Genomic DNA, 10,422 nt, shown 5'->3' on the forward strand with positions numbered 1-10,422 from the left:
ATGATAAAAAAAATGGGCCAATCAGGCCCCAAAACCCCATCATTCGACTATTGTTTTTCTTCTTTCGACGGTGATTGGGCCTAGGCAGATCGGGCCGGTTTCGCTCGTCTGGATCTAACTGCATTTCATACAGTATTTCGAAGACGTACTATTTGTTTAATGGAAATATTTATTACGCCCAATTTAATTTGAATATTTCTTAATGGAAACAGACAAATATCAAATATATAATATATCTTCCTTAATATTTGTTAAAAAAATGTATAGACGAATCCAAACAAAGTCTAACACCTTGTTTCGAATAAATGAGTTTTATAAAATTTTGTGCAACTCATTTATAAATTTAAAATTTTGTATTTGAAAAAAAAATGAAAATTTAAAATCATACTAATTAATTATATGGATTTTAAAATGAGTAAATAAAATTCTACTAGAATATGTAGAATTTTGAAAAGAATTTCAATTCAAAATATGAAATTATTATGTTAAAAGTATTTTAAGAAATGAAAGAAAATATTTTTTAATTTTAAATTATTCCATAAATGAACACATTTACTGGTGAATGTTATCTATAATTTACTTATATACAAGAGAGCATAAATTTATAAGTACATATATGTGTTTTTATTTAGTATAATATTAATATATAGTTAAATAAAAATTCAAATTTGAATATCTTCCTCTGAGTTATAAATTCAAAAAAAAAATTCTAATAATCATTAGTATCTGAAATTTAATATATACATTATATAATATAATACAACCAATTAAAACTAAATTATATTAAATAATAAAATTAAAAATCCTTAAGGATATTATATTCTTACCTCATTTAATATATACCTTATCTAGTATATAATATAACTTCTTAGTTTATCCAATAGAAGCTATAAATATGTAAAAATTAAATATATATGTACCTTATTTAGTATATAATATAACTTCTTAGTTTATCAGACAGAAACTATAAAAATGTAAAAAATAAATATTCAAAATTTATTTATAAATAAATTGTGTAATTATGAATTTATTTATACCGTTTTAATAGAAACATTAACTGCATTATAAAGAATTATAATATTTTATTAAATAAATAAATTTTAGAGTGTAGTCAATCTTTAAGTTCAGTTTAGGATATATCCTTCAAAAATTATAAAATAAAGTGTATTTACAATAAATTATAAAGTTTAGGGTAATGTTTCTCATTAGGGAAAAAAAAAAAATCCATGAATATCTAAAAAATCACAATATTTAGTGAGGTATCCATATTCCATATAACCAAATCCCATTTGAGACATAACCAAATTTCATTCCAAATGTAGCCGATCTCTCATTTAATATAAAAGATATATCAGGCAATTACCAGCATGGAAGTCAATTATATGATTAAAAAAAAAAAGGAATCGAGGATTACAAAAGATTTTTAAGAAACAAATTTTGTGCAACTAATAACTTTAATTAGCTTCACATGCGCATTATAACCATCAATGGATGGTGTACCTGGATTTGCAAATTGCATCCCCTTTGATAATATATTATTGGCCAAATGCATGAATTCACTTTCGTACTTTATAAATAAATAAAAAAAAATCTTATTACACTTTTACTTCGTAAAGAAACTCATTATACTTTTGAAATTACGAATTATTTTTATCGTTGTACTCTTCTTCGTACTAGCAATAATAGTTTTGGGTGTTTTTGGTATTTACTTGCAAATTATTCGCTTAATATATCAGTTAATATAATTTATGAAATAATAATTTTTATATTTTTCAACTATCCAATGAGTTTCCAATCAATCGAATTTTACAAGTTCAACTGTTTAATAAATCAGTATTCGATAAATCAAAGTAAAAATTGAGTATGTAATAAGATTTTTTAAGTAAAATATATGAATAAACTTATGCATTAGCCATATTTTGTCTATGTAACTGTATTTTGGCAATATAATTGTTAACTGTGCTTGCCTTTCCTCGTCTAACAAATTGGTTATTAGCATAAATTGCATGGGTTGTCGTCTTGTGGTTGCCATATGAAATTTTAAACATAGACATGGCAGGACGCGATCGCATCATTTAATTTTAAGCAAAGAAAGAATGTAATTCTTCATTTCAGGAATATTGAGTAGGTACATTCAATTATGACCTGCCAGTCAAACAAATGCTTGGATTTCTGCTTACAAATACTTGGTTGGATCAATACAAATAGACTGTAAAAAAATTTTATTTATAAAATTAAAAATTTAAAAATAGAATCATTATTATTTGAAGGACCCAAATATGGAAACACATGCAAATATATATATATATATATATATATATATTGTATTTATTTAGTAGGTTTCATCGTAATTGTAACAGAACTAGAGGTGGTTAGCGAGAAGACAACCATAGTTGTAGTTGTACTGTACCGCAAATATTGATAGAGACAATTTCAACTTTGTCTGAAAAATATGAAAACGAAAAAAGTTCCAACAGATTTTAATAATTTGCTTATCATTTCTTTTTATATTGGGCTATTATGAGTTGCATTTTAAATTGTCAGAATCCATTTGTGTAGTTTTCTTTTTCTTTCTTTTCAGATTGCATATGTAATTTATTTTTGGTTGCCGGTGCGGTGGTGCATCTATTAATTCCTTTCATTTTCTCATGAGCGATATTGCCATAATCATTTGTAATTTTCACTGTAGTAAATATTCAAATTCCATTATTAAATTTCACATTATTATATAAAACTTATTATTTTTTGCAAAATGTTAAGTTACGGCTAAACAATTCTAATTTTGATATGAATCTCGTTATTAATTAAAATATAGCACTCTTCCATATAGATAGGATACTCAATAGACAAAAATAACATTGTGAATTATACAGAAGAAGTAGCTCTTCCATTTGAATTTCACGTTTTTTACAAAACGCAATAAAACCAACCAGACACTTAATTGGCGAATATATTACTTTTTATGCCATATTAGATGTTTTTGAAAATAAAAATGCAAATTTTGAACTCTAAAATTTAGTGTTATCTAAAACTTTTAAGTTGACTAATTAAGAATTTGACAGTGCAATTTTAAAATTGGAAGTGCCATATACAATGCACGCATATGAATTAAAGATGGGTAGACATTCATTCCCAAAACTATAATAATTTTTCTAAAGGCATGTTCATTTTTACAATTCACACTGCTCATATTTTCTATGTGTTATTCCAATGATTAGAAGCTGTGATGTACGGACACGCGAGAGACTTGATGTCACCGCATTTTGGAAATATTTTGAAAACGGAAATACTTGAAAACGCGTTGGGTCCGTTTTTATAAATACTGAAAATTGGACACCCATTTCCTCTTCCTGAAAATGTTTCTTACATTAAAAAAGTTAGATTTCGAATTCAAATTTTACAGAATTTCATTATCTTTTTCCATTTTGACATTTGAATATTTTATTTTCTTTTTTTATTGAGCATGGAACTTATAAATTGTCCTTTAAAATTTATAAATGTACTATTTCTAAATTATTTTTATATTTATTTTTATATTTTATATTTTTATATTTATGTGTTTCTCCCCATATTTTCATTTCTTATATTTTTTGAAAATATCATTTTTTCATGTCTGTTTCCGCTTTTCCCATTTCCCCATTTTCGTGTCCGTGCATCATAGGTATCCCTAATTTTTTTATATAAATTTTAAGTGTTGATTTATGCATTATGCAGTTAATCTCCTGCTAACTATAATTATGTACACGTCAAAGACGTAATTTAATGATAAATACATATAAAATAATTGTCTTGTTAAAAAAAATTATAACCATGTATATTTTATTAATCTATTAGGTTGAATTCAATCCATGAATTAAGCCCAGGCCCAACTTTGTTGATCCAACCTTAAAAAATTTAAACCTTTTTTAAGTCCTATTTGGGAAGTATCCATTTGTAGAAGGACGCTGCCACGTGAATTCAAAACCTATATCTCCTAACCGAAATTTATATTAGAAAAAAAAAAAAAAAAAAAAAAAGAGAAAAATCAGAAGTTGCAGTAGCACAATTTGACGTGTGCTAATTTTAATTTTTCTTTTAAAATGTTTTCGAACTCTTTTTTTTTTTTAATAGGAAAATATTTACTTCCATATATTAAATATGATATTACACTCCCCAATAGTTGATTGCCATTTTAAAAAAGCAGTCACTTTTAATACCATTTTTATTAATGAAAAGACATTCATACCCTTATTTATACTAATTATTATAATTAGATTCATTTGGTCTATAATTGTTTTTTTCAAAATAGTAATACAAAAATTAAGTAATAATAAAAAATAAATATTTATTTATTTATTTAAATTTATTATAAGGGAAGGATCATAATCACAGTGTAGCATCTACCATTTTGTGCCTTTTAGGACGGATTCTTCTTATCAATGTCACCTGCTCCTTTTATAAGTTTCTCCACATTATATACCCACCCTAAGCCTGAGCCTCAATCCTCCAGAGTCCAGATATTATATAAACTGGAAGAAGGCAAAAAGATAGCTTTCCTTACTTCTTATCAATGGAGAAGAACCGAATATGCAGGATCTGCAACAGACGTTTCGCCAATGGCAAAGCCATGGGAGGCCACATGAGATCTCACTTAGCTAAGTTACCCTTACCTCCAAAACCCATCTCATCACAACTATACCCGTCTCCAAAATCGCCGTCGCCTTCGTCATCTTCTTCTTTTAACTATCCTTTAACCGATCAAAACCCCATGCAGTCCTACCGATCCGTTAACCATGAACTCCCTTTCATGTCAAAAGCCAATCTTGCTAATGATGGAGAAAGTGAGACTGAGTCGTCACCCAGGAATAACAACCCAACTCGGAGACGATCCAAAAGACGGCGCAAATCGGCCGAGAAAGTAGCTGAATCGGTGTTGAAATCGGCTGAGTCACCAGAACAGGTAAGTTCTATATCCTCTGATTTTTTCAACGAGGAAGATGTTGCTATGTGTCTTCTTATGCTTTCGAGGGATAAACGGACAATAGTAAAACAAGTAGCTTATGATCATAGTTATACAATTCAAGAGTATCGCGACGAGATAGAAGACGAAGATGAAACTTTTGAAGATGATGATGAATCCTTTGGTCTGATTCATGTTGGATCTAATAAATCACAAGGCAAATATAAGTGCCAGACATGCAAGAAGCGATTTCGATCCTATCAAGCTTTGGGAGGACACAAGGCGAGCCATAAAAAGATGAAAACACATGATCTATACGTGGAAGGTAGCGGCAGTGGCAGCCGAAGTGGTGCGGTTATGGCTATTGATCAACCTAGAATTTTTAAATGCCCATTCTGTGATAAGGTGTTTGATTCTGGTCAAGCACTAGGAGGGCATAAAAAGGTTCACTTTTCCTATCTTGGAAATAATTGCAACTCTAATAATAATAGTGATACTAAGATTTCAGTTAAATTTACAGATGATTTGTTAGATTTGAATTTACCAGCTCCAGAGGATGATGGTGAAGTTAGTCAAGAGCTTTCAACACTTTCCAAGGCATATCATCTGAGGAATTGATGCATGGAAAGGAGGTTGTTTGATGCTTAGCATGAAACACAGCCGTGTATAAGTTTTTTTCTTAATGGGTTCTTGTGCATATGTTGTTTTCTATTGTCTTTTTAAACTTTATACATTGGATTAATGTTTTGAATTAATTTGGAGAATTTACCTTTGTTAAATCTTTTACTTAATATCTCTATTGCATGTTGGTGAAAAGCACAATTATTTATTTGGTAAAAAAGGGTGAGTTTGGTGCACATTTAGATGTAAATAACTAATAATTCATTTGAATAATGATATTTGGTAGAACTGTATATTACCATATCAGTTCTATTATAAACAGTAAGAGTTCTGTAGTTTCATATGAATAAGTTACAGTGAAGATATCTTGTTTGCTTCCCTATCCTGCTGCTTTTAGCTAACCGTTTTTTCCTAGTTTCACTCGTAAAAAATTTCTACAGAGAGGAGTCCATCAAGGCCTTTCTCTTTTTGTATGGATACTAGAATTAGCTTATACTTGTCATCTTTGCCTGTAACATGTTTCGTACAGTTGGTGAACAAGTCAAGAAAGCATATTTCCTTCTTATCTTCCTCATTTTGGTTCCCTCTTTAGGGTTTTGGTATTTTAGAGTGCAAATATTGTCAAAGCAGAATGCATATCCAATCAGCCAGTACCATTTCATTTATTTGATTATATATATATATATATTGGATTCGATCTAATGAGTGGTGAAGAGCCTTAACTGCGATTAAGTTTTAAGCTGAATTAAATAATCCTGATAATTGAGTCTAAATATCCCAATATTTGTGGTTTACACAAAAAATAGAGTACACAAAAAAAAAGTTAAATTAACCGGAGTTCGAAGTGAGCTATACAAGCTATATCATTAAATAAGCTTTCAAAATATGCATTCCCATATTCATAGAAGAAACATAAAAAATTATATATATTTTTCGGTGTTATTAAAAATACTTTCGTTTGAATTAAAAAATTATTTTTAATTGATTTGATATATAGAGGGGAGTCCATAGACAGGTAATTCTTTCCTCCCTCTAACTAGTTATACATTGGCTGTGGTTAAAACCAAATTAAGGAATAGGCTTTTTTCTTTTTTTTTTTTTTTTTTTTTTTTTTTTTGAAAGGTGGGATTAGGCTATTTTGAACGATATGGATAAAAATGACAAATTTATATAAGATAATTGAAGATTTTTCTAAATGCAGTTAATATATTGTTGGCCCCAACAAAAGACCATTGACCATAACACAAAGAAAGGATTCCTGTTTAGTCTACAACAAATTTGTTAGTTTCTTAAATGCATATCAGGATTTTTTGGACACATGTTTAGAGTTAGGTTTTTTCTGTTGCTGTGATTCAGTCCACTTTAGAGCCCAGATAATCTCTATGGATTCTGATTAATTCAAAGAATCAAGCCTAGATGTGTATTTATAATGGGCTTATGCTGGTGAGCCCACATGTGAAACCTAAGAGGCCCAAAACGTTTTTGCAAATGTGAACCCTGCGGATTGCCAATATATGGACGCTTGGTTTCATTTTTTCATCAATTTAAACGTATATTATAAATATATATATATATATATTTTTAACAATTAATACCCTAAAATTCACTATAGTTAATCAGAATTTGCCTGAAGAAGGGACTATATAGTAATTTAATTATAATGCATTCAGTACTTGTAAGATATAATGATATATACACACGTGATACGTATTTTATCAACACCAAATTACCAATTCCCAAATTAACACGCAATTATGATATAAAATTGAGTGCAAGATCCCGACATATCATTATTAATTGGGGCTTTGTAAGTCAAAATCATAAATAAATGTCAAATGTCTGATTATGGTTTGACGAAAAACGACAAAAAATAATAACGAATATTAAAACTCCACGTCGTGGAAGCCTTGACGTGAATCCATGGAAGAGAGTCCTTTCCATTGACAATTTGACATCCATTTCTGGTCTTCTACTCGACGTGCCATCAACTTCGTTACTCACTGACTATATATTTTTGTTAGTAAAACCATGCATATTCACGTCATTCAGCTCTCAAATATATTAATTCTTGAAACCTGCTCAAGAAATTAATGGAATACCCTCTTACGCGCCGAAACCCACCCACGCCGACTCCGCCATCACCACGCCTCGTTCGAAGCAGAAGCGGATCTGAAAACAATTCAACATCTATAAACTCTAGCCAAAGATTCACTAACCGATCAAAATCAACCACCAGATCATCAAGAAACATTCCAGACCAAGAGAATGTAATTCTAAAGAAGCCTAATAATCAACAGAGTGGTAGCAAGGATGGGTTTGTTAGGTTCTTGCAGCTTGGAAGCCCACGCTATTCCCCAGCAACTAATAAGAGGTCAAAAATGGCACCAAAGTCTCCGTCAGCTTGGGCGTTATCGCCGGGAAGGTCAATGTTTAATATGTTTCCGCCGGATTCCCCAGCTGTGCTTGGTCGAGAAGTAGATAAAGTCAAAGGTACCCGCCGCGGTGGTGGTATGACCGGTGTTTTGAAGTATTTTAGGCAAAAGAGACTGTCTACGGTACAAGAAGAGGAGTATCGCAGGTTTAGGGTTTTGCATAATAGGCTATTGCAGTGGAGGTTTGCTAATGCAAAGACTGAGGCTAGTCTGGCCGCTGTAAAGATAGTTGCAGAGGTAATTAATTATTAATTAAGCCCCATTTTTTGAATAAATCATACATAACGAGACTCCTAAAAACGACATCGATGTTCAAATCATTCATGAAGTAAGTCTAATCCATTATTACGGTGTGTATATATATATATATATATAATTAACTACTGATATACATACTTTTTATCTTTTCAGGATAGGTTATTCCATGTTTGGCTTAGAATATTCAATGCAAGGAATACAATATTGGAAAAGAGAATCGAGATACAAAGAGTGAAGCACGAGATCAAATTATTTCAAATCATTAACCCACAAATGAATATGCTCAATGATTGGTCAAAAATAGAGAGAAAAAATTGTGAAGCAGTTGGCAGAGTAACAAGAAAATTATCAGCCTTGACTCTCAAACTCCCTTTAGTAGAAGAGGCTAAGGTATCTTATCACTTATATAATTTTTTACTTCAGCTTCTTTCTTTATTGATGGATTTTTTTTTTTTTTCTCTTCAGGGAGATGTGGAATCCATACATAAAGCTATGCGTGCAGCAGTGGAAGTAATGGATAACATGGAAGCCACAATCACTAAATTCCTCTCAGAGGTTAATAAATAAATTTCTCAATCTATATTCTTACAATAAATTAATTTATTATGAACTAATTAAGATATTAGGCTATACTAATTAAATATGTCAAGTAAATAACACAATACAAAGTATGCTTTTTGTGACTTAATTTCATGTACAGCAGGTGGAAAAAATTCTTTATCTGCTTACTGAGCTAACAAGCACACTAGAACATCAAAAGGAGAGTTTGATGGAAATGGAGACCATAGTAACATTGCTTGCTAAATTATTGGTGAGCAACTGCAGCAACTATCTCCTCTGATTTTCCTATCACATTCTCAATCTTTTTTTTCACAAGAATTATCAAATGAAGACAGCTATAGTTTGAGCCCCAATATATATACATTTGAATCAGACCCAAATACTATTTTTTATCTGTATCATATAATTTTCTTTGCCCAATTTTAGATTTCAAACATGTGAGCCCTGCCCAAGAAATTTAGATTGGGTAAAAAGTGGAGGCTGCTCCTCTCTTAGCCCAAGCAAGATCACTCCCAGCCCAAGAAAATGATAATTACTAATTTTTGGTAAATTTATGAACTTTTTTTTTTTTTTACAGGAATGGGAGAAAAGTATTAGAGTGCAGCTGATGCAAGTAGTCAGAGAATCAAGAAACGAACAGAGTCTCTGAAAAATAAGAACCACATTTTTTACAATCAAATCAATTAATAATAGTAAAAGGATACTAAAAACACTTGTGCATTTTAGTAGAAGAATGAAGAATCTTGTGGAGGATGTGTAGAGACAGGCTCACAGCCCAATTCCTGCAAGGGTTGGGTCCCTAAATTTGGAAAGAAAAGGGTCCATCTTGATGTGTAATTTGAATGGACCCTCTATGTTTTCAGGGCACCTAGGCCTAAGCAAGAGGAATCAAAGGGAATAATTGAGAATTTTTTGGACACTTTACCCGTTGAACCTTGAATGTGACATGGGAATTAACAGAAGATTATTCACCACCACAAGTGTACGAGTCTGCTTCTAGTGTTTGGTTCGATTCTGTCCTAGGTGGGTTTGAATGGCCTGGTTCAGATGCAAAATGTCGCCCTAATAATTTGGGGGTTGTCTTTTGCCGGCTTCAGGTTTTGACCCCCTCTGTTCTTTTCTTGTACCTACATCTGTTTAGTACATTCAAATTAATTCAAATCTACCTTTAGGTACCAATCCAAGGCCTATGATTAATACGATTAGTTTAATACTTGAGAGATGCTTTATATGTATAATGGCAGCATACATATAAAATCCATTTAGTAGGCTATAATTAAGAATATCCAGCCAGCCTGGATAAAGGGGGTGCGCATCCTAGAAAGTTATTGTACTTTGACAAAATTATTCTTAACATTGTACTTTCAGAACTGTGTCTTTTGTTTAATTTGTGCTAATTTTCCATTAGTTATGCTTAATGTGAACAAACTAAGCACTCAGTCACTTTTAGTTATGCTAGGCAAGTATTAGTATTTTCCAATTTAAATAAAAATTGTTTTTCTTTTTTGCGGATTCGAGATTTTTAAAGAAAAGGGTAATTATAATTTGAATAATCACTTCACATGGTTAATCATGGAAATATTGCTTCAATGGATAAAATAATAATGGTCT

General features: G+C 30.7%; 2 protein-coding genes across 2 annotated transcripts; both read left to right on the forward strand.

Moving 5' to 3' along the window:
* The first annotated feature begins 4,380 nt into the window (after nt 1-4,380).
* LOC105648624 (C2H2-like zinc finger protein) lies at nt 4,381-5,730 on the forward strand. Its single transcript, XM_020685162.3, has one exon. It carries the CDS (start codon nt 4,550-4,552, stop codon nt 5,555-5,557), a length of 1,008 nt encoding a protein of 335 aa, XP_020540821.1. The 5' UTR covers nt 4,381-4,549; the 3' UTR covers nt 5,558-5,730.
* Nucleotides 5,731-7,650: 1,920 nt separating this feature from the next.
* QWRF7 (QWRF motif protein (DUF566)) lies at nt 7,651-9,516 on the forward strand. The gene is made up of 5 exons (XM_089715784.1): nt 7,651-8,229; nt 8,404-8,640; nt 8,716-8,805; nt 8,954-9,061; nt 9,389-9,516. Exons 1-5 carry the CDS (start codon nt 7,651-7,653, stop codon nt 9,458-9,460), a joined length of 1,086 nt encoding a protein of 361 aa, XP_089571910.1. The 3' UTR covers nt 9,461-9,516.
* The last annotated feature ends 906 nt before the right edge of the window (nt 9,517-10,422 follow it).

The sequence above is a fragment of the Jatropha curcas genome, chromosome 10, assembly GCF_041381405.1.
Source record: "Jatropha curcas cultivar XTBG-Jc1 chromosome 10, XTBG_Jcur_1.0, whole genome shotgun sequence".
NCBI lineage: Eukaryota > Viridiplantae > Streptophyta > Magnoliopsida > Malpighiales > Euphorbiaceae > Jatropha > Jatropha curcas.

Bases quoted from the DNA above. Each gene is read 5' to 3' on its own strand.
- LOC105648624 (XM_020685162.3), top strand. From the start codon at position 4,550: ATGGAGAAGAACCGAATATGCAGGATCTGCAACAGACGTTTCGCCAAT.
- QWRF7 (XM_089715784.1), top strand. From the start codon at position 7,651: ATGGAATACCCTCTTACGCGCCGAAACCCACCCACGCCGACTCCGCCA. The intron at 8,230-8,403 runs GTAATTAATTAT...TTATCTTTTCAG, and splicing joins CTGTAAAGATAGTTGCAGAG to GATAGGTTATTCCATGTTTG. The intron at 9,062-9,388 runs GTGAGCAACTGC...TTTTTTTTACAG, and splicing joins CATTGCTTGCTAAATTATTG to GAATGGGAGAAAAGTATTAG.